Source organism: Muscardinus avellanarius, assembly GCF_963383645.1.
Source record: "Muscardinus avellanarius genome assembly, chromosome: 12".
In the NCBI taxonomy this organism is placed as follows: domain Eukaryota; kingdom Metazoa; phylum Chordata; class Mammalia; order Rodentia; family Gliridae; genus Muscardinus; species Muscardinus avellanarius.
In genome coordinates this window covers 93,667,165-93,694,688 of record NC_137798.1, presented here as the reverse complement: position 1 = coordinate 93,694,688, position 27,524 = coordinate 93,667,165, and the positions used below count along the sequence as shown (strand labels likewise).

Genomic DNA, 27,524 nt, shown 5'->3' with positions numbered 1-27,524 from the left:
GGGCCCAATTGTAGAGACAGCTTTAATAGGAATGCAGCTGTCATTTATTGTAGGGACACAGATTTATTTAGGAAAGTAGATAAACATTCGCAGGAAGACTGTCTCACAAGGCAAGTGTCTTTGGGGGTAAAGCCAGGGTACACGCTCGAGGGAGAATGTGGCCATCTTGAGTGGGGACTTTTGGGTAAAAGCAAAGAATACCGAGTCAAAGGCCAATTCAGGTCATCTGATGGAGAGCTGCCGGTCTGCACTGTAATATTTATAGAGGGATGGTAGCTAGGGCTGGACTAGAGGAGGGGTCAGGGCAGTTTTACAGTGTTGCATTAGCTCTCTTTGCACCTGCGTGTTGCCTGCGCCACATTACTTTCTGCAGGCAAAGATGTGGAACAGCAAGGGGGGCCCTTGGTAGGGCTGACACAAGTGCACTCCTCCAGTTGCATGTTAAAGACCATTGTCTTTCTCTTTCCTATTTATTTATTTATTTATTTATTTATTTATTTATTTATTTTGCAGGTCTGGGGATGGAACCCAGGGGCATTCGACCTCCAAGCCGTGCCCCCTGCCCTATTTTTTTTTTTATTCTTTATTTTGAAACAGGGTCTCACTAAGTTACGGAGGGCCTCACTAAGTAGCTGAGGCTGTCCGCGAACCGCGATGCCCCCTGCCCTATTTTTTTTTTTTTATTCTTTATTTTGAAACAGGGTCTCACTAAGTTACGGAGGGCCTCACTAAGTAGCTGAGGCTATCCGCGAAACGCAATGCCTCTGGTCTCAGCGTCCAGAATGCTGGGATTACAAGCGTGCTCCACCATGCCGGGCTTGTCTTTCCCTTTTAAATATCCGTGCCCGACCCTAGTACATTTGTCTTTGGTTATACTTCCCTTTGGGATTTTCAAGACCCAATAGGTGACCCCGCTATGTTGGTCAAAAATTAACCTCCTATTTTTTCCACTGTTAAGGTTAGCCAGGGCTTTTCAGGGGCCACTTTGGGAAACTTTTGAGGAGCTTCTTCTGGGTATCTTTTAGATAGAGAGGAGAGATGGCTGTGCTATCAAATGTCTAGGAACATTTTGTGAGGGGTGGGACGGGTTGTGCCCTGACAATTGACAGGATTTGGTGGTAGGAAGGATTGTGACGCTGCCCAGGAACAGAAAGTGGAGGTGGAGTGGGTTGTTCCGGGGGAGCCTGTTCCTTGTGGGACATGCTGAGTGTGGCTGGCTTTGGGCATTCCGGGTGCGTTTGCTCATCAGATGCTGTACTGGGTATTGAGATTAGACAGGGGGAAAAATCTGTCAGGTTTTGCTGCCTGCCTCAGATATAGAAACTGAAATCTCGGTGGAGAAGTGAGAGCTGGAGATAGATTTGGGACTTTGGTTTATAGGGAGAAACTCAAAATAAGAGATTAGATGGTATTCTGATTGTGCAGAAACCTTGTATGAAGAATGAGTCTGGGAGAGAGCATTAGGGAAGGCAATATTCAAAGGCTGGCAGGAGACACCATGAGGAAGATGGAAAGGGAACCATTTGGGAGGGACAGAGGAGGCAAGAAGGTGCAGGGCCTCCCAGACGGTGGGGAAGTCAAGGCTGACAGTGGAGAGAGTACGGCAGATGGTGTCGAGGCCTAAGGCCTTAATGTTTGGAAAACCTTTGTAACCAAAGAAAATGCTTCTCTTTTAATATCTAGTGAAAGCAGGCCCTTAAACTTGACTTACAATATATTCAAATGTTTTAGATTGCATAGAAAAAAAATAAAGTATTAGGATAAAGTCACGTGATTTCTTCTTGAGCAGGAAGGCTAGATCTGTATGGGACCGCTGAATTGATTTCATACGCTTCGACTGTGTCGGTCATAGGAGTCAAATTTTAGATCTAGAGCAGCAGAGTCTATGGCAGGTGATCGTCTGGTATCTTAGAACCGCCGATGGGAAAGCAAACTGACTTGACAGTGACCGAGTGGCATTATTTTTTGTGCTGGTTTTGATAAAGTTGGTTTGTTATGAAATATTCCTCAGCTCAGGAACTAAGAACTTGTACTGTGAAAACAGTTGGTGACATTTTGTGTTCCATTATTCTTTCTTCTTTTCTAGATAGAAGCGGATTCTGTGATGTCTTCAGTAAATCCCACTACTTCTGGTAATATGATAATTAACTTTAATTTTTAGTATTACTATTTAGACACTCACAAGACTAAAATTGAAAACAGAAACTGTACTGTGTTCAAGTGCATCTTTTGTCATTATTCACCAGAGATGGTTTGTGTCTTAGTTTTGATTATTTAATTTATAACTGTGTATCTCGTTGGGCAGATTGAAGCCTTTGAGAAGCATAAAGGCCAAAGCATCACTCATGGTTCCGACACGCAGAGGATGGTTCTGGGTTTCCTGACGTGGCCAGCTGGAGGAAGGGATGAGGCACCTCTGAAATGGGGAGCCTGGGGGGGAAGGTTGGGGCTTCGTTGGGGACCGGCTATTCCGTTTTGCGTAGATTAATTTTGAGAAGTTTCAGTTTATTAGCTCAAAAGAATTGGACCCATGAATAGGAAACTCAGAGGAAAATTCTGGACCAGAGAAATAAATTTGGGAGCCATCAGCAAGGAGATGGTTTTTTTTCTTTTAACAATTTTTTTATTGAACATAAATAGTATACATTTAAACTATATTTGGTGCCCTCTCCCCCCCCACCCCCATTTTCCTTTCCCCCCTCCCACCAATGGTTGTCTAGGTTAACCATGTCATATTCATAATTTTACACATATTCAGATGTAGACCCTCATTGATCAAGTTTAGCCTTCCTCCTCTCCTATCTTTCCATTCAAACTTAGCTAGTATTTCCCCTCCATTATCTGGAGTCCCACTGGTATCCTCTGTGTTTCCTAGTTTGGACATATTAGAGGAAACATAGGTACCTTCAAGGAGATGGTTTTTTAAGTCATGGGATGGACCAGCCACCTAGAGAGATGGAGTGCACTGAGAACCTTGAACAGTAGAAACAGGAGTCAGGTAGAGGATAAAGAAAAGGTCCAGGAGACAGGAATGGCAGAGGGGTAGGAGGAAACCAGGGCCCTAACTCAAAACCAAGAGGAGGGAGCATTTCACGAAGTGTATGCGCTCAGCATTACCAAATGCTAAAAGGTCAAGTAGCATAAGAACTGAAGGGAGCTGGCAGCCGGGAGGTGTTTGGGGATGTTAGCAAGGGGAGTTTCACTGTGTGTTGAGGGACGAGGTCAAGCCAGAGTGGCTCCAAGATAAGTGGGGAGTGATAAAGTGACAGTGTGAGTCGATGGATTATTCAGTAATTCTGGAGTGGCCGGAGGTCAAGCAATATTTTGTTTGTTTTTTTTTTAAATGATGGAAATACATGTTTTAAGCTTAACAGAATGATCCAGCGAAGAAGAACAAGAAAGATGAGAAAGAGAGGAGAGAGAAAAATGCCTTTTGTGTGAGGGATAGAATCTAGAGTGTCTCGAATTGGCTTTTCAAAACTTATAATTTTGGGGAGAATAATTTAAAACTTATCAAAGGCTACAAAATAAAAATAGTATAGAGGCCGGGCGTGGTGGCGCACACTTGTAATCCCCATGCTTGGGAGGCTGAGACAGGAGGATCACACAGGTTCGAAGCCAGCCTCAGCTACTTGGTGAAGCTCTCAGCAACTTAGTGAGACCCTGTTTCCAAATAAAATAGAAAATAGGTCTGGGAGTGTGATCCGGAGGTAGAAAGCCCCTGGGTTGTACCCCCAGTACCACCAAAAAAAAAAAAAAAAAAAAAGTATAGAGTATTCCTGTATACCCTTTGCCTGAATTCACTCATTGCTAATATTTTCCCACATTTGCCTTGTCTGTCCCCATACTTTATATAACTACAGCACACCTATCAACTTTCCTAAATCAATACTGTATTTTATCTAATTTGCTACCTATATTCCTTTTTCTGTCAGTTCTAATAATGTCCATAATAGTATCTTTCTCCTTTCTTTCTCCTTTTATTCCAGGAATTAGTTTATTTAATTAATTTATTTTGCATGGTACTAAGGATTGAACCCAGGTGCATTTTTACCTCCGAGCTACACCCTAGCCCTATTTTTTATTCTTTATTTTGAAACAGGGTCTCACTAAATTGCGGAGAGCCTCACTAAGTAGCTGAGGCTGGCTTTGAACCTGTGGTCCTCCTGTCTCAGCCTCCCAAGTACTGGGATTACAAGCATGCACCACCACACCTGGATAGGAATTAGTTTTTGATGTTATAACTTTTTAGCCTTCTTTAATTTGGAGTGGTTTTGGTTTTGGGGGTTGAACCCAGGACTACCTCTGAGTTACACCCCCAGCTCTATTTTATTCTTTATTTTGAAACAGAGTCTCACCAAATTCTAAAGGATCTCACTAAATTCTAAAGAGTTTCACAAGTTGCTGAGGTTGGCCTTGAACCTGCTCCTGTTTGGGCCTCCTAAGGACTGGGATTACATGCATGCCCCACCACGCCCAGCTCTATATCAATAGTTCTGAAGACAATAGCATACTCCTCAACCAACTTTCTTTCTTTCTTTCTTTCTTTCTTTCTTTCTTTCTTTCTCTCTTTCTTTCTCTCTTTCTCTCTTTCTTTCTTTCTTTGTGGTACTGGGGGTGGAACCCAGGGGGCTTTCTACCTCTGGACTATACTCCCAGACCTGTTTTATATTTTATTTAGAAACAGGGTGTCACTCAGTTGCTGAGAGCCTCACTAAGTAGCTGAGGCTGGCTTTGTTTGTTTGTTTGTTTTTTGGTGGTACTGGGGATGGAACCCTTCTACCTCCGGGCTACATTCCCAGACCTATTTTTTTATATTTTATTTGGAAACAGGGTCTCTTAAGCCAGTGAGGCTGGCTTCGAACCTGCGTAATCCTCCTGTCTTAGCCTCCCAAGCGTGGGGATTACAAGGGTGCACCACCATGCCCAGCTCTGTTTTTATTTTTAAAGTGTATTCCTCACTTTGCGTCACTGATGTTCTCTGTGGTTTGCTGGGATCATGCCTTCTTGGGCAGAATCCTGTTGCGATGACTCGGCTCTCCTCAGGACACTCATCTGAAGGCTCATAGAGTCCTTTTGCCTCACATAAGTGATATTACTTACTTTTTATCACCAGGCAAGATGTTGTCCACTCTCTCTATTATATTGTTTCTTTTCTTTAAAAAATTTTCTTTCAGCCAGGCGTGGTGGTGCACGCTTGTAATCCCAACATTCCGGAGGCTGAGACCTGGAGGATCGCGGTTCACGGACAGCCTCAGCTACTTAGTGAGGCCCTCTGCAACTCAGTGAGACCCGGTTTCAAAATAAAAAGAATAAAAAAAAAAAAAATAGGGCAGGGGTTGTAGCTCGGAGGTCAAATGCCCCTGGGTTCCACCCCCAAACCCGCAAATAAAATAAAATAAAATAAAATAATAAAATAAAATAAATTATTTCCTCACAACTAATCATTAGTGTATGGAAAGATGCTTTTAAGACAGTACAAATATTCTGCTCCCCATCAAGAATTTACCCTTGGTTTGATATTTATCATTCTGCCTGAGCTCGTCATAATGGCTGCAAAATCACCGAATCCTGGTGCTTCCTTCTGTCGGCCTTGGCATCTACTATAAGCAGGAGACCTCCCTGTTCCTGGTTCATCTCTCTCTGTTATCAAGATGGACTAGTGAATTTCTGTCTTTATTTTTATTTTATTTTATTTTATTTATTATTATTTTTTGGTGGCACTGGGGTTCCTGGAAACCCTTCTACCTCAGGGCTACACTCCCAGACCTATTTTGTATTTTTTTATTTGGAAACAGGGTCTCTTAAACCAGTGAGGCTTGCTCCGAACCAGCGCGATCCTCCCATCTCCGCCTCCCAAGCATGGGGATTACAAGCGTGCTCCACCACGCCCGGCCAATTTCTATGTTTTTAATAATTTATAGTTCACGACTGTATTTAGTTAAGTGCTTAAATTGTCACAGATCTGACCAGTGAGTGCCTCCTGAAGCTGGCTCCTATGTTTCTGTTTTTGTTTTGTTGACTAGTCTGAATTTTCTTTCTTTATAAAACTCTTTTTATTTGTAAATCTTATATTTACAAAAGAGTTCCAGAGACAGAAAAAGTTTCTGTTTACCCTTAATCCAGGTGTATGAAAGATGGAGAGATGGAAGATATAAACATGTTCCAAACTTTTAGAGATGAACACTGGTGAGCTTGAAAACAAGTAATAAAAAGTCTAACAGGAAACAGAGGGGACATAATAAAAGGCTGCTTAGACATGTCAGCACACACCTATGATCCCAGTATATGGGAGGCCAAGACAGGAGGACCATGGGTTTGAAGCCAGCCTCAGCAACTCAGTGAGATGCTATTTCAAAAATTAAAAAATAAAAAAGGGCTGGGGGTGTATCTCAGTGGTAGAATGCCCCTGAGTTCAATCTCCAGTACTTGCAAACACATACAAATAATAATGATAATAAAATAAAAATAAAATAAACAGCAGTGGGCTTCAGTACAATTTTAAGGAGCCATATGTAAACATAATTAGAATTCCCAACGGAGAAGAGAAAGAGGTAGGTAGAGACAGAAAAAAAATAGTTAAAGAAATAATGGATGAAACATTTTCAAATCTGATAAAAAAAACTATAAACCTTCAGATTCATGAAGTTCAGTGAAACTGAAACACAGAAATTTGGGGTGGGGGGAGCTACACCAAGGCACATAATCATAAAATTGTTGAGAACCAGTGGTAATGTTTTAAAAATCTTAAACTTATCCTGAAAAAAAAAAAAAGGATCCATTATATACAGAGGAACAGAAATAAGGATGACAACAGTCCTTTTGTGGAAAATGATACAATCCAAGAGACAGTAGAAGCATATCTGTAAAAGTATGTGTCAAAAATTGTAACCTGGAGTTTTGTATGGAACAAAATATCTTTCAAAACTGAAAGTAAAATTAAGACTTTCAGCCATATAAAACTGAAACAAATTATCATGAGATTTCCTCTACAGAAGATATAGAAGGAATTCCTTAGGCAAAAGAGAATGATACTAAATGGAAATCTGTATCTATATAAAGTAAGGTAGAGCGCCAGAAGTAGTAACTATGTAGACATATACAGTATACCTTTTATTATTATTTATTATTTATTTTTTGTGGTACTGGGGGTGGAATCCAGGGCTTTTCTACCTCCGGGCTATACTCCCAAACCTATTTTATATATTATTTGGAAACAGGGTCTCATTAAGTTGCTGAGAGCCTCACTAGCTGAGGCTGGCTTCAAACCTATGTGATCCTCCTGTCTCAGCCTCCCAAGCACGGGGATTATAAGAGTGCACCACCACACCGGCTACCTTTTATTATTTAAATATCATCAAAAAATAATTGACTTCCCAAACCAAATATAATCATGAATTATTGGATTTGTAACAAGTAGAATTAAAATCAGTGACATTGGGCATGGTGGCGCATGCTTGTAGTCCCAATATTCGGGAAGCTGAGACAGGAGGACTGTGGTTTGCAGACAGCCTCAGTTACTTAGTGAGGGCTTTTGCAACTCAGTGAGACCATATTTCAAAGTAAAAAATAAAAAATAGGGCTGGGAGTGTAGTTTGGAGGTAGAATGCCCCTGGGTTTCATCCCCAGTACCACACACACACACACACACAAAAAAAAAAAAAAAAAAAAAAAAATCAATGACAATATCACAAAGATCAGTGGTGATCAAATTTAGGTCTGCTGTGGCATAGTGTACAAGTTTTATACTATATATGCATTTTATTTTATTTTATTTTTTGCGGGTCTGGGGATGGAACCCAGGGGCATTCAACCTCCGGGCTACACCTCCTGCCCTATTTTTTTATTCTTCATTTTGAAACCGGGTCTCACTGAGTTGCAGAGGGCCTCACTAAGTAGCTGAGGCTGTCCGCGAACCACGAACCATGATCCTTCAGGTCTCAGCCTCCCAAATGGTGGGATTACAAGCGTGCGCCACCACACCCGGCTCTATGCATTTTATCTATAGAGCATTTCCCTTATCAACAACAGAGTATTTCTTTTCATGTATATACATTTAATAAGATTGATATTAATCTGGGCCATTACATATCAGTGCATTTCAAAGTATGTTCTTTGTGTTAGAATTATATTAGAAATACCAAGGAATGATGTCTGAACAGGCCCCAGGTATTTGGAGACTAGCACATTTCTAAATAACTCTTGGGTGTAAGAAAATGAAAAGGTAAACACTGGAAAATATTTTGACGTAAGTGAATATGAGCAGACAGCATTTCGGTAGGGGGGGGTGCATCACAAGTACTTGTGTAGCAGTAGCACTAACTTGTATGTTTCAAAAGAAGGAAGGTCGCAGTTCAACCTCATCTTTCACCTTGAACTACAAAAAGGAGCTCTGAGCTGAGTAGGGGTGGAGCGCAAATGAGGCTAAATAATAAAATTTAAATAATAAATAATAAAAATTAGAGGAGAAATAATGAGCTTAACAGGGGAAAATCAAAAATTATATTTTCTTATTAAACTGATAAAACTGAGAAACCGACATAGCAAGAGAGAGAGAGAGAGGAGAGAAGATGAATAAGTATGAAAATATGAACACAGTTACTAGCATTGAAGGGTCCGAGAATCGCCCACCAACCCAAATAACGAAGGACTCACAAGAGATGTAAAATGCAAGCAAGGTTTATTGTGCTGCAGCTCTGTCCCGGCTAGCCAGGGGTCGAGACCCTGACACTATGGTCGAGTTTCGCCCCAGAGCTCACTCCACAGTCTGGATTTATAGCCCCAGGAGGGAGTGGTTACACACGTCAGAGCCCGCCAACCTTAGAATACAACCAATCAGATACAAGGACAAACAAGTACAACCAATAATTTTAAAACATGCATCCACACACGTCAGAGCCTGCTAAGGACTGCTTATCTCCCTTATGATATGTGCTCCTTCCTAGGGCTGCCTTTCCCACCCACCTTGGCTGGGCCAGGCTTATCTCTGCTCTGAGGAATCTGCCTGGAGAGCAGATTAGCATGGCCTTATTTGCTGATCTGGCTCAGAAATTTGGGGATCGGGTCCCATGTACTAAGACCTTGGCCAGCAAGCTGGAGATTAGAGGCTTTGACCTGGTGGGTACCCTGCCCTGGTCCTTGAATCGTGCAACCTGGGCAGCTGGGCTTAACTTCTCATGCTGGGGGGGGGGGAAGCGCTTCTTCCAGTCTGCTTTCCAGCACCCCTACAGCATCAGGAATAAGAGAGGTGGTATCATGGAAACCACAGCTTTTTGTTGTAGTTTTGTTTTTTGTGGTTCTGGGGATCACACTCAGAAGCATTCAACCACTGAGCTACACACCCAGACCTTGCTGTCTTTTATTCCAAAGCAGGGTCTCATTAAGTTGCCCAGGCTGCAGTGATCCCTGCCTCAGCCTCCCAAGTAGCTGGGATTACAGGCATGTGCTGCTATGTCTGCTTGGGTTCCAGTTATCTATAGAACAATGAGGGTGCTTTATCAACAACTTTATGTTAACGATTTGACAACTGAGATGAAATGACCAGATTCTAGAGTTCAATCAAGAAGAAATAGTAAGTGGAGTCGTTCTAGCTCTATTAAAGTAATTGAATTTCTAGTTAAAACCCTTCCCACAAAGAAAACTCTAGGACCAGATGGCTTTTCTGGTGATTTCTCTACCAAATACCAAAGGAAAAGTAGTGCCAAGTTTATATGAAGTTGTCACTTTGATTCACATTTTCTGCTCGTTCTCTCCCTCTCTCTCTCTCTCCTCTCTCTCTCTCTCTCTCTCTCTCTCTCTCTCTCTCTTTCTCTCTCTCTCTCGTTCTCTCTTTTTTTCTCTAAACATTAAGTCTGGTGTTTCTCTGGGTATTTGTTACAGTATTCTCTCTACTTTGGTATATTGTGAAATTTTATATTCAAACCTAGTGAAAAATGTAAAAAGCAAATGGCTCTAGTTCTTGGGATGCTGAGACAGGAGGATCACAGGTTTGAGGCCAGCCCTGGCAATTTAATAAGGCTCTTCTGCAACTTAGTGAGACCCTGTTTCAAAATAAAAAATAAAACAGGGTTTGGGTGTAGGTCAGATGTAGAATGCCCCTGGGTTCAGCCCCCAGTACCACACACAATCTCTAGTTGAAACCAAGAATTATATTTTCTTAAAGGGGTTCTTTTTTTTGTCTTTTTGGAACCGGGGATGGAACCCAGAGCGCCACACCTGCAAAGCAGGCATTTTGCCACTGAGCTGCATCCTGGCCCCAAGAATTGTATTTTCTTATTGAACTGATAATAAATGTATTAATAATTTTAATAATAAATAAAACCCCTCCCACCACCATACACACAGCAAGTCTGTACATAACACCATAACACTTTTTTCACTTGTAGTATACAAGTTATAGTTTGTTTCCCTTGTTTTGTTAACAATTATGAAACATCTTTTGGCAAATGTCATATAGTTTCATAGACTACATCCCTGATGAGGAATCATCAGGGTTTCCTAAAACTTAACACTTGGGCATCTTTACTGAATGGCCATTTTACCTACTATGCCAAAGCCATTTTTGTATTGCAGGATTTCTGGTGGTATGATATTATTATTCTGTTAGATATTATTTCATATATAGCATATCAGATAGTAAAATGTCTTGGTGATATTTAGATGGAAAATCTGTTATTTTTGTATGAAAGGTTAGATATACCATATGAAATAAGACTTTTAGAACAATATTATTACTAGAAGAACTTATTTTTGACATTACAGAAATTTACTGTTAAATGTTTTTCTGAAATTAAATTTTCTGTTGAAAATTTTTACATTTTATAAATATTCAAAATATTATTTAATGTTCATTTAGTTGTAATTTCCTTTGTTTTAGTCCATAATTCACTTTTTTTTTTTTTGGTGGTTCTGGGGTTCCTGGAAGCCCTTCTACCTCTGGGCTACACTCCCAGACCTATTTTATATTTTTGAGACAGGGTCTCTTACGCCAGCGCGGCTGGCTTCGAACCTGCGCGATCCTCCTGTCTCTGCCTCCCAAGCGCGGGGATTACAAGCGTGCGCCACCACGCCCGGCCCATAATTCACTTTTAATAGTAGAAACATTGTTTAGGTAGTAGTATTAAGCCACAACAGTAATGCCCCATTGAAATATCATTTAATTGCCGGGTGTGGTGGCACAGGCTTGTAATCCCAGCATTTGAGAGGCTGAGACAGGAGGATCCAGGTCCGAGGCCAGCTTCAGCTACTTAGTGAGGCCCTTTGCAACTTAGTGAGACCCTGTTTCAAAATAAAGAATAAAAAAGTTGGGCTGGGGGTATAGCTCAGAGGTCGAACGCCCTGGGTTCCATCCCCAGTACTACACACACACACACACACACACACACACACACACACACACAAATAGCATTAATAAAATGCATAAAACTAATCCATGCATGGCAACACTCTATACAAACACAACAATGCAGATTCTTCCAGACTGAGACACTGATTAGATATAAAATTCTGTTTAAAAAGAACATAATATTTTTGAGAGCCATCACATAACAAACCTGATTTCCCATGGGGAAGAAAGCTGTGCAGAGATATAGTTTTCAACAGGGTTTAAACCTGGAATTAAAAAGTAATGGCATAAACGACATAGTCTACATTATGAAGGGCAAAAGTTACAAAAACGGTCCCCAGAAAATCCAACACCCAAATTTGCCTTTCATAGACGTCTTTTTAGAAAGGCTGGTAATGGTCGCTATATTTTAACAGAGACATCCAGACTACAGATAAACACTACAATTGATGCTATGAAAAAAATGTGTAGCTTCTCAGTTATAAAACTAGGTGAACACTGGTTTACAAGAGAAGTGGGACAGAGAGACAAGAAAAACATCCCAGCACCTGAGCCGCACATGGCAACAGCCTTTGAGCTCACACATGCTGTGGTCAGCAAAATAACTGACTGTACTCTCCTAACAAAACCCACTCTTCAGCATAAAGTCTACTGCCATAGTCAAAATTCCTCGGTGGAGCTTTTCCTACGCTTTTTCTCCCCCTTGGGGTTTCTTTGAGACTATTCCGGTGTACAGGAATTCTGTTTTCTGGCAGACGAGTTTCCCACACTTTTGTTTGATAGCGTTTTTCTTTTTACAGAATCGCCTGGTAATGAGTGGTGAGTTTTTCTTTTTTTTTCTTTTTTTTTTTTTTTTGGTGGTGGTACTGGGGTTCCTGGAAGCCCTTCTACCTCCGGGCTACACTCCCAGACCTATTTTTACATTTTTATTTGGAAACAGGGTCTCCTAAGCCAGCGCGCGCGGCTGGCTTCGAACCTGCGCGATCCTCCTGTCTCTGCCTCCCAAGCGCGGGGATGACAAGCGTGCGCCACCACGCCCGGCATGAGTGAGTTTTTCTGTCTGGACAGAGGCCTTCCCCCATTTGTTACCTAGCGTTTCTCTGTCCTGTGACTCTTCTGTTGGGTCTGGCGTGACCATTGCAGTAGGCACCTTAATATTCACTGTCCCATAGATTTCCTTTCTTGTGTTGTTTTCTGACTCTGAATCAAGGATTCGACTTCTCACTGTAGATCTTCTTTCTTTAACGCTAAAGGAGTTCACACCGAAAGTGAACTTTCCTGAATTCGCTAATGAACAGAAAGGTGTGAGTTCGGAAAGAAGGGCTTCCTGCATGCTTTTCCTGTGTGGTGAGTTCTCTGACGGACAGTGTAGGCGACTTCCTTCACAGAGCGTTTCCCCTCACCTGGTGGACGCGTAGGCCTCTCCCTATGCGTTTTCTCAGGGGTAGCAAGATACAACTTCGTGAGAAGGTTTGCCCCCGCACCTCACGTTCATACTGCTGTGCTCCCATGTGGGGCTGTGATGCCCATCGCGGGGTAAATTTTGGCAGAAGTCGTCTCGCCTTCATTACCAAAAGCTTCCCATGCATGACTGCTTGGACATGATGCAGGGCTGACTGGCAACCGGGCATTCTAGGAGAGATACTCCAATACTTTCTTCTGTGTATTTTATTTTACTTTCTGATACTGAGATTTGTGGGGGAAAGTAGCTCATGTTCATGAAATTTACAACGCCTTCTCTCGTTTAGGAGTTCTCTAGCACTTAAATTTTGCTTTCATACAGAACTGTTGCCTGCATTTGCCGCAGTCATACAGCGTCTCTTTGATGAGTCCTGATGTGCAGACAAGAGCACCTCTGTATTCAGTTTGTCCACATGGTTTCTCTCCTGCCTGGGTTCTCTTATGTATAATGAAGACTGTCTTGTCAGATGGAACATTTTCTCAAATTCATTATGGCCAAAGGAATTTTTTGGCACTGAAAACAGCCTTCCCTACGAGTGAGGGCTTTCTGACTTTTTTGCTATGCTTAGACACGACCTGTTCCAGTATGCATTTTCTTGCATTTAACATCAAAGAACGACTCTCACATCCGTTCTTCAATCGAGTCATTAGGATGCTTCCTTTCACAGCATCTTTTGCTAATAATTAACTTTAAAATATATTTAAAAAGGTTACAAAAGTAAATTAGTCATCTGAAGAATTCAGGGGAACTGTTGAAAGGAGGATTAGTTTGGAGGAATGAGATGAAATGTAGGTGCTTTTGGTGCCTTGTTCAGAAATCACTGTGAACAATCTTCTGGTCTTTTCCTTCTCCCTTCAGTCTCGATATCAATATCAAATTAACAGCCAGTCATGGTCGTGTATGCCTGTAATACTAGTACTTGGAAAACTGAGATAGGATCACAGGTTTGAGGACAGCCTCAGCAACATAGCGAGACTCTCAGGGACCTAGAAAGGCCCTGTGTCAAAACAAAAAGAATAAAGTGAAATGCCCCTGGGTTCAGTCCTAAGTACCACAAAAACTTGACTCTTAAAGCATCACTTTTCTTCAGAATTAAAGCAACAGATTTATAACCAGGGCATTAACTCTCTTCATGTATACTTGAATGAGGAAACTCAAGACCATAGACCTTCAAGCAAAACAGTTAAATAGACATCCAACAAGAATCGTTACTGAACTGTGTTGATAAAATGATTTGTTTTCTATTAAAACTAGTCAATTCACAACCAGTTTCAAACCATCCATTCCTTTCTTCCCTATTAACAACATGAGTAATGTTCACGTGGTATTCCTCTTGAAGAGGAAAGCTTGTGCATGGATTAAATATTTTTTTTAAAAAAAGATAATACCTCTCTTCTTAATGTTTTAATCTTGAAGAAGAAATGAAATACTGGTCTTGGCTTCCTGAAAGCTATTTATTCTGGTAATCAACTTTCCAAAGTTCTGCTGGGTAGCTGTGACTTGAGGATTCTCCTTCTGTTACCCAGAGCTCTTCTGACTTTAAGACAAGGTCGTGCCAGCTGTCTGTGCAGGGCCCAGTTGCTGCGGGTGAGCTTCCTGGGTGAGGTCCAGAGTCATGTCCTGGACTGACCCCAACTCACGCTGCTCTCAGCAAGGGTAGAGCCCCGAAGACGCACACGCTTCGATTTTCATTTGCGACAGCACATAAATGCCCAGTCCTGCTTCCCAAGGACTTCTTGTCCCCTTACAAGGTGCATCATTGCGGTAGAGCTTCCTCGTGAAAATTAAGAAGAGTGAAACGTTAAGTTAGACCTATCAGAAATAAGAGTAGAGTGGCTGGAAGAAAAGTACATCCTGGGAGAATCTGAGGACAGCCAGAATGAGTGGCAGAAAGTGGTACTGATGTTCTTATTGCCAGCCAGTGAGTGGAAGCAAAGGCTATTTAGGGTAGCCTTTGCAGATCAGGAAATGTGTTGTGGGAGGAAAACAAAATCAAGCCAGTTATCCAAGAAAGCAGCTGATCACTGTTGAGCCTGGTTTCAGTGGATAGTACTGCTACCGCTGGCAGAGGGTTTTGTCATAGTTCTTGCTCATAACTTTAGTAAGTGGAAGAAACTCAGCTCCAGGGAGACATAATAAAGTAATGTAGGATACTAATAAAAGAATCTATAGCTGACATTTGCATGACTCCTTGTTTATAAAATACTTTCATATATAATACAGCATTTGTTACTATTCTAGATGATAATTACAGCTGTCATTTCCTGAATAATTACAATGTACATCTGTGATGAGCACTTGCAGTGGATATTATATTTAGTACAACTCTATAATCTTATGATTATCCGTCCCTGTTTGATAAGTTTAAAAAAAACCCAAAGATTAGAATGCTTAACTAATTTGCCCATGGTGGTACAGCTGGCCAGTAAGCACAATCTGGACTCTGACATCCAGACTTACCCCAGTAAGCAACTGGTAAGCCCTTCCCTGGACTATGTAAGAGTGCCATGGGTTTCTTGAACACACATGTGATAACTGTGGCCAGTGTTCATTCCCATAAGGAACTTAATTAATCAGTGAGTTGAAATCAGGAGTGGGGTCATTCTTTACACAACTGACCAATTTCTAGGCTCTGTGTAGTTGCTAGTAGCCAATTTCAAATTTGGTCCTAAGCTACCTAGCATCCGGAACAAACAGGAAAACCCAGGCAAGCACAGTGGTTAGTACACTAGATGGATCTAGTACAATACAGTTAGTACTTTCTCTTTTTGCTAGGGAGACAGTTTTTTTCTGGTCTGCCATGGTTCTTCCATGAACTTGATGTTGCTTCCACATATGGTTCACTAAATATAATAGGTTTATAAAGCTGTTCCTTAGACTTTCTTCTGTGTAGGCCCATGTTTAATACCAAAACATGTCAGAACGGTTCTGTGAATGGCGAAGACCATGGGCTCCAGCTATATGGATCTCAGGTGATCTGGCTCCCTAGTGGGATACATTGTGGGGAATTTCATGTGAATAATAGCAGGTAAGATTTATGGGGCTCTTGCTTACTCTCTGCTAAATGCTACTGGCAGGAATGGAGTGAGCATTGTCCCATTGAATTAGCACACAGCTATCCTGGTTATTATCCTAGTATGTAGAAAATATGCTCTAGGAAATAGCAGGACAAAGTACCTCAGAATTTTGCTTTCACTAGATGATTAGATCGAGCAAACTTTTTTCCTTCTTGTTTCTTTATATTATTGCCCTTGAAAAATAATGAACATACTTTATTTTCGTACCTAGGAAAGTAAAAGCTTTCTAGGAACTTACTTTTAACCTTCAATTTTGAATGATGGGAAAATCAAAGAGATTGATTTATCATAATGGTAATTATGGGCTGTTTGACTCTTCGTGCTATCCGGTGTAAGTGCAATTGGAAAATAATTTGTGGATGATTAGGTTAATGGTCAATCGGCTTATATGCTTTTATCTATTACTATGTTGTCTGACTTGTAAGTTGACTCTTAAATATACTGTTTTTCTAAGTTTAAATTTCTATCTGCTGGTCTTCTGTTATAAAATATCTAGAGTTATATTTGTTTTGTTTTTTTTCTCCTTCCTTTGGAAAAAAAAGCCAACGTGTAGCAGGGCTGAAGGTTTCAGATTTCGGTTAGCCTCTTGGTTCTTTTCTGTGACCAAGAAACTACATACATATTAAGGTTTCTGTATCAGGAAATCATAATCATGAGCTAAATTTGTGCTATCACCCACAGATAGTCCCTCATAAATTTATTTATTTATTTATTTATTTATTTATTTATAGAATAGTGCATGCATTTCATTGTAGGGACAAGAAAGAACTAGAAAACATAGACATTGACTTAAGGATGAATTTTCTTTTTTTTTATTGGTGCACTATAGTTTCACATCATAATGTGGATCGATGTTGACACTGGCATACATTCACACAGTACTCCCCCCCCCCCCGCTTCCCTTTTTCCCTCCCTCCCAGTACTGAGTGTCCAGGTTAACAATATTATATTCACATGCATACACATAGTTGAATATAGCTTTTCCATTAATAAACTTCGGCCTTCTTCCTCCCTTACCCTTTCTTCCTGGCTTCGCTGGCCCCTCCATTGTCTGGAGTCCCTCTGGTATCCCTAATACTCCCTAGCTTGAGCATATTAGAGAAAACATATGTCCCTTCTCTTTCTGTCCTTGGCTGATCTCACTTAACACAACGTTCTCCAGGTCTTTCCATCTTCTTGTGAATGACATAATTTTGTTCTTTTTTGCTGAATACAGTTCCATTGTGTGTATTTTCAATAATTTTGTAATTCATTCTTCTGTTGATAGAGACCTTGGTTGGTTCCAAGGACGTTTTTAAAAATATGTCTTGGGGCCGGGTGTGGTGGCGCACACTTGTATTTGGGAGGCTGAGACAGGAGGATCTCGGTTCAAGGACAGCCTTAGCTACTACTTAGGCCCTTTGCAACTCAGTGAGACCCTGTTTCAAAGTGATGAATGAAAAATAGGGCTGGGAGTGTAGCTTGGAGGTAGAATGCTCCTGGGTTCCATTCCCTGTACCGCAAAAACAAAAAATAAACAAAAAATATGTCCTGGGATAGGAAAGGTGAAGGAAGCACTGGCCTTCTTTTAGGACCAGATCTTATACAAATAGGCAAGCAAGAGTTGAGGAGGGTGACATTCCTTAGAGCGTGTGGGCCTAGAGCTGGACACTGCAGATGGGCAGGATTTGGAGAAGCCACGAAGCCAAGAAGAGAACGTGGTAAACGAGTTCAGAGAGATGCCCACCATATCCCTCCTCCATCCTGTGCGGGTCTCCTTCTCTGCTGGGCAGAACTTAGCCTGAATTCAGGTGGCCACACCCGCCCCACTCCCGTAGAAACACCTGACAGTGGATTTCCCGAGGGGTTTTGTCACTCCCAGGCTGTGGCTGCCCCGGGAGGCTGGCTAGCCTTCTTTCCATTGAAGGCCCTTTCTGCAAGCCATCTTCCCTCGGGAAATTTCTCTCTCAGTCCTTCTCATATCTCTGTTTCTCTCCTCATAACACCCACTTCCCATCCCCTCTTGGATTTGCATACCCAAATCTCTAAGCGATTATGCTGCTAAAGCACCTTCCCATGAGCAGAGCAGAAGCTCCTCTTGGAGGGGGTTCCCTCCTGCACCAGCCAGGAGCAGAGCCCCAGACTGTAACTAAACGAGTTTGGTTCAGAGGGGTCCACTGACCAGATGGGAGCTGCGAGCGGGGAAGGGGTTAAGACCATTTACCAAGAAGCAACATGAGGCTTTAAATCCCAGAATAAGATAACTTTGCACTGCTAAAGCCACACAACCTTTGAAGCTTTATGAGCAGAAGATATACATAATAAAAAGGGTAACGATTCCTGTCCACGTTTGATAGAAATAAGGTTTTATTGGTTTGGATTTCTCTATTCCACTGTAACCTGTTTTTACTCATTTTCCTCCCAATGACATAGTAAAACTTGATTTCTTCCATTAAGGCAGATTCTTTTCTCTTTATTCCCCTACTTTTCTGCAGGCAGCTGGAAGAAAATATTAGTCCTCTGAATTTCCTTCCCATCTCGCAGTGACAGCGCTTCATATCGATGCCACCCTTGCGTTCTGCCCTTTCGGTCTTTATGCAAACACATTATACCCCTTTTCCTCACAATGGCCCCCAAAAGTCAAAGTCTGCATTTTACCTCTTAAGCTATGGAAGGCTAGCATTATACTTCTTAAAAGGCCACTTGATTCTCTTAAGCCCTCATTTTTAGGCATTTTCAGTCCTTGGGAAAATTAATTTATGGCACAATGAGCATGAACCCTCTCTTTTCTGCTAAATTCAGACCAGGTTTACAGTCTAAACAGCCTGGCATTTTTATTGTTTTCTTCTCCACTCTCCCCAGGTTTATTACAGTTTCTAACTTGAGCTCATTGTGATAGCCAGACACTAGACTACTTCATTTTCAAGAGGACTTCTCTTTGTGCACCAACCCTGAAGCTTAGAACTGTGACCCACCAATTATACACACACACACACACACACACACACACACACACACACATACACACACACATACATATATATACATATACATACATAATAGAACTTTCAAGGAAAAGTATGTCATTTTATTGGACTTTATTGACTATATTCATCCCTGTGGTAAAAAAAAAATTTTGAGCATCCTTTTAGAAAACAGCTAAAAAAACACAAAAGATGAGAAAAATATTTCTAATCTATATCTCTATATGACATATCCATATCACACATAATAAGTAGTTTGGAAAGTAAAAATTAAATACACACACTTATTACAGAACATGAAAAAAGCCCACTGTCTATGTTTTTTTTTTTGTTGTTGTTGTTGGTACTGGGGTTCCTGGAAACCCTTCTACCTTCGGGCTACACTCCCAGACCTATTTCATATACTTTTTTTATTTGGAAACAGGGTCTCTAACCTGAGCGATCCTCCTGTCTCCGCCTCCCAAGCGTGGGGATTACAAGTGTGCGCTACCACGCCCAGCTGATCCACTGTCTATTTTGCCAATCATAGTTTATAAAGTAGAAAATGTTCTTAGTTTTATGGACAACATACAGGCTTCCAGAGTCAGGTCTGCAAGAACCTGGTATAGGTGGGACATATTAAAAAATGCAGGTCAATACATAGATCTGTGTGGTTATCCTGATGTTGTTATCCTAATTTGTAATTAATGTAAACCGTAAAGTGTGTTTAGGTAACTGTTATTAGTGAAATGGTATACACAGAGGACTCAACATTGTATTTGAGATTAGAGTTTCCTAACTTGTTCTTTTACTCCAGGGGTGACATGGGTAATGCATTTCCTTATTGGGTATGAAATCCGATGTCAATAGAATTATTGAAAGTGTAAAGTGGCAATTTGGGGTTTGAATATTGTGACAGCAGGTGGAGCTAGTAGTAGGAATTCTATTTCTTGGCCATTTAAATAGCAGCAAGATATATAAAACTTACATTAATGTGTTTGTGTTACAAAGCTGTAGGAATAGCAAATTATTAAGCATTAGCTTTGGAAAGCGATTGTACTATTACAACAGGAAAGCCAAACTGAATGTAAACTTCTCCATCTTTTTAGAAAAGGGACTTGCATTTGGATGTGTGTTGCCTCCGCTGATAACACAGGGCGTGCTGGAGCAGGGTGCGCTTACACAGTTTAATAGATTCTTGGTGCCTTTGACTCCCAGAGTACTGACTTTAAAAAATAAGTGATATGACTCTGGGAAAATGGGATGAAAAACTTGATAACACATACGAAGTTATTTGTGTTCTTAAATTTTTTTCTCTTTTTAAGTGGTAATAATTATACTGCTTAAATCCACGTATATTTTTCTCCTGGTAAAAACTAAAGAACGTTTTCTTTTTATCCTACAAATAAATACCTGTGAAATAAAGACCTGAATGCTTCATAGCTCCAAACACTGATATATTATAGGAATATGTCATTTAAAAGATATCATCACTCATATGCTTTTTATTCTTTTGTTAGTGCATTATAGTCTCACAACATATTGTAAATTGTGTTGACAGTGACATACATTTTTCCCTGTGAGTCACACATTGAGCCATAGAATTGTGCCCCCCCCCATCATTTCTCTAAGTCAGATACAATGATAAATAAAGAATAGAGATTATGCACACAATTTCTCCCTCTCTGGGTTTTGTTTTATTTTTAACCAGGCCTAAAAACCTAGTAAATGTACTAAGACCTAGTTTTACTAGTTAGAATGGTAATCATCAAGAATACAAGTAACAATAAATGCTGGTAAGGATGTGGAGAAAGAGGAACTCTTCTGCACTGTTGGTGGGAAGGTAAATTAGTATGGTCATTATGGAAATCAGTATGGAGGCTCTTCAGACAACTAAAAACAGAACTGCCGTATGACCCAGCTATAGCAATCCTTATATTTATTCCAAAGAATTAGTCAACACACTTCAGAGATACATGCATAGCCCTGTTTATCACAGCAGAGTTCATGTAGCCAAGGTACAGTCAGTCTAGGAGAACAGATGACTGGATCAAGAAGAGGTGTATGTACACACAGTGGGGCTTTATCAAGAAGAACAAATAAGCCGGGCGTGGTGGCGCACGCTTGTAATCCCTGCGCTTGGGAGGCGGAGACAGGAGGATCGCGCAGGTTCGAAGCCAGCCGCACTGGCTTAGGAGACCCTGTTTCCAAAAATAAAAAAATAGGTCTGGGAGTGTAGCCCGGATATAGAAGGGCTTCCAGGAACCCCAGTACTACCAAAAAAATATATATATATATTATATATATATATTATATATATTATATATATATATATATATATATAGCATTTGAACGGAAATGGAAGGAACTGGAGATCATAATGTTTAATGAAGTAAGTTAGACTGAGAGATTAAAGTATCATATGTTTTCTCTCATGTGGAATCTGATGGGGGGGCAGAATGTAAAAAGAGATACCAGGAAAGCAGAGGCGTAGAGGAGGGAGAATAGGGAAGACATAGGGGAGTGCAGTGATCCAGTGAGGTTTATTTTTGTATGTTTGCGTCACTACCATGAGCCCTGCCATTCTATGTAATTAATATGTACCAGTAAAAAGTAGGAGTTTCTAAAATTATGGTTTCTTCATTGGCTGTGGGAATAAAATGTACCTTACTTTTTGGTATTAGTTCACAGTTATAACGATGATTTAGACTACTCTTTTTTTAATGCTTTTTGTTGAAAACTAGAGATCGTCCAGAAAGCATCTTCCTATGTGTTCTTATTTATTCACTGCAGGCTACTTATCCAGCACACGTGTGAAATGCCTGCCCCACGCTAGCAAGCGTATCCGAGGCAGACGTGGCCCAGTAATTACCATTGATTCTGATTGATTCTGTGGTTGTGCTGTGAACACTGGACCGTCAGTCATAGCAAAGGGACTCGGTGAGAAAAGTCAGAAAAGCCTTCTACAAGGAGGAAATGCTTGAATTGCATCTGGAAGGAAATGTAAAGCCTGACTGAGAGCCAGGCATGGTGGCGCTGCCTGTGATCCCAGCATTTGAGAGGCTGAGGCAGGAGGATCGCGGTCCACAGTCAGCCTCAGCTACTTAGTGAGGCTCTTTGCAACTCAGTGAGACTCAGTTTCAAAAAATAAAAAATAGGGCTGGGAGTGTCACTGGAGGGGCACCCAGAATGCCTCTGGGTTCCACTCCCAGTACCAAAAAAAAAAAAAAAAAAAAAAAACCAACTTTAAGAAAAATAAATGCGGCGCTTTGTAGATAGCGTGTTACACATGCAAAGGTACCAGGTGCTAAGAACCTGTTGTTTCAGGGAAGCACCAGGAACTTAGCTAGGGAAGTGGGAGAGAAAGGCTGGGCCAAGACTGGGATAGGTCTCATCAAATGCACCATCACCAGAAAATAAATTATTCAAGGATTTCAACAACTCCAAGGTGCTATTTAATAGCTTTTGGAGTTCATGAAACTAAAGTTATGGAGGAACATGCATGGCTAGACTTCGATTTTAACCTCAGCTGACATTTTAAAATATGTTCTCTGGTCACAGAGGTGATGAGGTGGGAACAGAGTTGCATCAATCTCTAGCCTCAGTAACTGCCGGGGAAAATGCTACATATGTTGATTCAGGGCGGTACTGTCAGCCCTCTGTGCCATCAACCAACTGCAGATGCAAACAGTTTTTAAAATTTGCATCTGTATTGAACATGTACAGACCTTTTTCATGTCATTATTCCCTAAACAATACAATGTAACTAGTATTTGCACAGAGCTTACATTGTATCAGGTACTCTATTCTAGAGATGATTTATAGTGTATGGGAAGGTGTGTGTAGGTTATATGCAAATATTATGACATTATATAAGGAAATTGAGCATCCTCAGATTTTGGTATCCTTAGGGGTCTGGAACCAGTCCCCCCCAGGGACCCAGGGACAGCTGTATTATCAGATACCTGCCAGACATTGGGCCAAGTGCTGGGAGATACGTGTGCTGCCCAGAGGAAAGCCAGCTGCCTCCTTGACTGTTTTCCTGGTACTGTCTCCAGAGCACTGAACACAGAACAAGCCAGAATCTCAACTCTTCATCTCACCCCTAAACCTGTCTTCCCCTAGGGTGTTTTTTTTTTTTTCTTCATGGGTTTAAACGATTCCTTTAACCGCTTAGTACTCAATCCAGGACCTGTGGGTTATTCTTGACATCCTTCGCACCTGCCGCGTCTCTTTCTTCATCACGCTGTGTCATGTCTTTTCTAAAATATCTCTGGATGCCTTCCGCTACTCTTACTCCCACTGCCAGCACCCAAGCAGCCAACCCTCTTGCCAACAGCCTCCTAACTGGTCTCCCTTTTATATTTTTTCTTTTTCTCCAATCCTGTGTGTGTGTGTTTGTGTGTGTGTGTGTGTGTGTGTGTGTGTGTGTGTGCGCACATGCACGCGCCAGGAATTGAATTCAGGGGCATTCTTCTACCTTTGAGCTACACCCCCATCCCTATTCTATTTTTTTAATCCTGAAACAGGGTCTTACTAAGTTGCAGAGAGCCTCATTAAGTTACTAAGGTCGCCCTTGAACCTGAGATCCTCCTGTCTCTGCCTCCCAAGTACTGGGATTACAAGCATCTGTTTCCCGATACAGTATCCTGAAAGGTCTTTTAAAAATGCCTGTAATCCTAGTGAATGAAGTCTGAGACAGGAGGGTTGCAGGTTTGAGGCCAGCCTCAGCTGAGAGGGAGAGCACCCCTGGTTCAATCCCTAGTACCAAACAACAGCAACAAAAAAAATCTAAATGAGATCATATCACTTCTTACTTCGTAATTCAAATCTTTTGCTGCCCTCAGAGCCTGTGTGCCCTGGCCCCGCTTCCCTGGCCAGCCTCATCTTTTAACCTTTAGCCTGCCTCTCTCTCACATTCATTCTCTCTCTCTCTCTCTCTCTCTCTCTCTCTCTCTCTCTCTCTCTCCCCCCCCCCTCTCTCTCTCGTCCAGCCACATGGCCGCCTTTCGTTTTCCTACTCTCCTGCCCCAAGGTTTTGACACATCCTTTTCCCCCAGCCGGGGTGCTCCTCTCCTCCTCCTCCTCCAGCCAGCTGATATCATTTCATGGTCTCAAATATCTTAAGTATTTGAGTATCTCTTCTCAGTGCTGTCTCCTTCACCGTTGGTTTTACAGGAGGATCCTCACGCTCCCATTTTCCCCTCGTTGCACGAACCATGGTTTGCAGTTCTGTGAACATTGCCGTTGAACCTGCATAATGATTTCCCCCCACGAACCCAGTATTTCCCTTGGAACAGCAATCGTGTCTGTTGTCTTCCCCTTTATTTTCAGAATGTAATTTAGTGCCTAGCAAAGAGAAGATCTTGGAAAGTAGGAAAATATTCAGAATCATTTAAGAACATAAAGCTAGATTGGTGTGTGTTTGTGTGTGTGTGTGTGTGGTGTGTGTTGCTGAGTATTGAACCCAGGGGTATTCTTCCTTCGACCTACACCCCCAGACCAAGTTTTTATTTATTTATTTTTATTTTTTGGTGGTACTGGGGTTCCTGGAAGCCCTTCTACCTCCGGGCTACACTCCCAGACCTATTTTTACATTTTTTTATTTGGAAACAGGGTCTCCTAAGCCAGTGCGCGCGGCTGGCTTCGAACCTGCGCGATCCTCCTGTCTCTCCTCCCAAGCGCGGGGATTACAAGCGTGCGCCACCACGCCCGGCTTATTTTTTTTATTTTTGAAACAGGGTCTCACTAAGTTGCAGAGGGCCTCACCAAGTAGCCGAGACTGGCCTCAAACCCAGATCCTCCTATCTCAGCCTCCCAAGTACTGGGATTACAAGTGTGCGCCACCACACCTGGCTGGATTGATTTTTTATTTTATACATTTTAACCAGTAAGAAAATATGAGAAATTAATAAAAACATATCAACATTTTTAAGCTACTGAAACTATTTTAGTAAAGGTGTACAGCATGAGAATAGTTGCCTCACCCAAAGGAAAAGGCTACACGTGGTTATTATACCATTTGGGGCTATTTTTAAAACAGAGTGATGACTCTTTTAATGGAAATCATGCATTATAAAAATGAACTGCTTTTCATATATTTAGGGCTCAGTACACTAAAATGTTCAAATTCTTGGCTCCGCTCCTTAAACCTACTACAAAGATCACATTAGAATTCATTTTAATAGACATTGTAAGCACAGTACCCAATCTCATATCATCATGCTGGGCTCCTTTATTATGAGACTCGCAGGAAGCCGAGCCTGAGGCTGCTGAACACATTGTGGGGTGTCGCCGGGGCTGGGGATGGTGCCAGATCCATTGTTTATGTAATATTCTCTCCACCTTTATCTGTGGTGTGCCATTGGTATTGACTTTTGAGAAACTACTTCTCTGACCCCATCTCCCAGTTGGAATAAAACCTGCCCAAACGACATCTGGCTAGGAAAAAAGGGATCAAAGAAGCCTACGGAAAGAAAAATTACGAGACCTTGTTTAATAAGTAGTGTCATGCCTGTCTTTTAGATCTGTTAGAAAGGAGTGTTAAACTTTTCAAGGCCATTCTTCCTTTGTCCCTTGAAAAAGCTCAGGGAGTCTAGGGGTTCCTTTCATTGTCACTGTTGATTGCTAGGGTTGGGTTTACATGGAGCATGACTTTACTTAGGATTAAATAAATAAGATTTATTTAACACCATTCACTGGCATTAAGATGAAATGTAATCATGTGTGATATTTATTACCTTTTGTGTCTATTTTACTTTTTCCTAAAGACAGCATCTTTGGTACATTATTTTCCCCAACTTTTAGGTATATTACTTGAAGAGTTTTTAAATACTATAAGGAAAAAGAAGGAGGCCCAACTATATCAGAATGAAATAAGACACATCTTCACAGCTTTTGACGTGCACTGTGAGTATCTTTCAAGTGTTTTAATATGAAAATTGTTGCTAAGGGAAGTATGGATTCAAATTCGTACACAGTAAATCAAATATACAGTATACTTGGAATATTATTTTACTCTATTTTTAGTGTTGCTTTAGGTATTGGTGTGAATCTTTCTTCTTCACTATGATCTTTAAGTTCTTAGCACATACCAGGGTGAAATCATATTTGCAGTTACATGATTTGTACTTAGGTACTATAGATATGAACTTATTATTTAGTATACATATATAGGGTTTTTTTTTTTTTTTTTTGGCGGGTCTGGGGATAGAACCCAGGGGCATTCGACCTCCGAGCTACACCCTCTGCCCTATTTTTTATTCTTTATTTTGAAACCAGGTCTCACTAAGTTGCAGAGGGCCTCACTCAGTAGCTGAGGCTGTCCGCGAACCGCGATCCTCCAGTCGCAGCCTCCCGAATGCTGGGATTACAAGCGTGCGCCACCACGCCCGGCTAGTAAACATATATTGTAATGTCAACAGCAAGACGACTGGGCCACGTGGGGATCTAGACTTGGTGCACCTATGGAAGTACGAGAGATTATGCAGGCTTTGCCCTCCTCTCTTTTAACCCACGCAGGGCTGGAAGAGTTGTTTCCCACACTGGGTGTGGCTGAGAAGGGTGGCCAGAGACCTCAAAGCCGGCAGATCCCAGACAGGATGAAGACCCACAGAGTCTAGCTTTAGTGTCTCGGCTGCTGCTATGGTTTTCCTCTCACAGCAACAACAAGAGTAAAATTGAGAGACTGAAATGCTTTGGCAACTTACAAAGGCTTGAAGCCTGAATCCATGATTGCAGTCATGTCCCTGTGTAGTCTTTCCCCTAGGACTTCTGTCAGCAAAATGGCAGGGCCGGCAGTGACCTTTGCGGTCATCTGAGACTGCACTGGAGGGAGAGCATCACTAGAGTCCTAAATTCTCCCAATGAGAAAATCCGATGACTATATGTAAAATCAAATATTAATTGCTACTTTTCTCACAAATATAGCTGAAATAAGGAGGAACTCTAGACGAAGAAGGAGATACTGTAGATGAGCAAATAAGGCGACCTAGCTGGGGATGGGAGGAGGGAAGAGGGAAACTCTCCAATGCTCATGATGTACAGTAACAAACACATCAAAGCCGATCACGAGCCAAGCATGAGAAAGGAGGGAGGGGAAGGGAATTGGGCGGGAATTGGGTAGGCGCTGACTGGGTGATGTGTGCATGTACGCCTCTACCATCTTGTACTCCATTAAGATGTATGACCACGATGCACCAATAAAAAATTAAAAAATAAAAGTAGTGGATAGCGTTTATCAAATTAAGTGGGCGTTTTATGTTTTGATTTCAAACAGATCATGGATTTCTAACTTTAGAAGATTTCAAAAGAGCCTTCAAGCAGGTGGCTCCCAAATTACCAGAAAGGACTGTTCTTGATGTATTCAGGTAAGGCATCAGCATGTTTGTGTCCGTCCACCTTTTGATTTATTGTTTGCTTTCATGAGTTTTCAGTTTTATGGAGAACTTTTATTTGTGCTGACTTTCATTTTGGAACAGTTCCATCTCACAGCACAGTGTCAATATCCAAGAATTTGTTGTTAGCTGCGAGTCTGGGTACAGCCTTGAAGGTGGGCTCTACGGCACATGAGTGCATGCACACTGGGCAGATGCACAGACGCCCTTGCTGGTAGTGGGGGAGAGGAACAGGGAGAAAGTGGAGCTCTGTGTATTGATTTCTTCATTTATTCCTCCCAGTGAAGCCTTCTTGATATTTAA

General features: G+C 41.5%; 1 protein-coding gene across 1 annotated transcript in view; it reads left to right on the top strand.

The window, feature by feature from the left end:
* The window catches only part of EFCAB11 (EF-hand calcium binding domain 11), a gene marked incomplete at both ends in the record, with an annotated part of 31,155 nt that extends 3,957 nt beyond the window's left edge, over window positions 1-27,198 (top strand). Inside the window, 3 exons of the mRNA XM_080707620.1 lie at window positions 2,087-2,132; window positions 25,633-25,734; window positions 27,104-27,198. Coding sequence (XP_080563746.1) covers window positions 2,087-2,132; window positions 25,633-25,734; window positions 27,104-27,198 — 243 coding nt within the window. The remainder of the gene's footprint in view (window positions 1-2,086; window positions 2,133-25,632; window positions 25,735-27,103) is intronic.
* Between the last annotated feature and the right edge of the window lie 326 nt (window positions 27,199-27,524).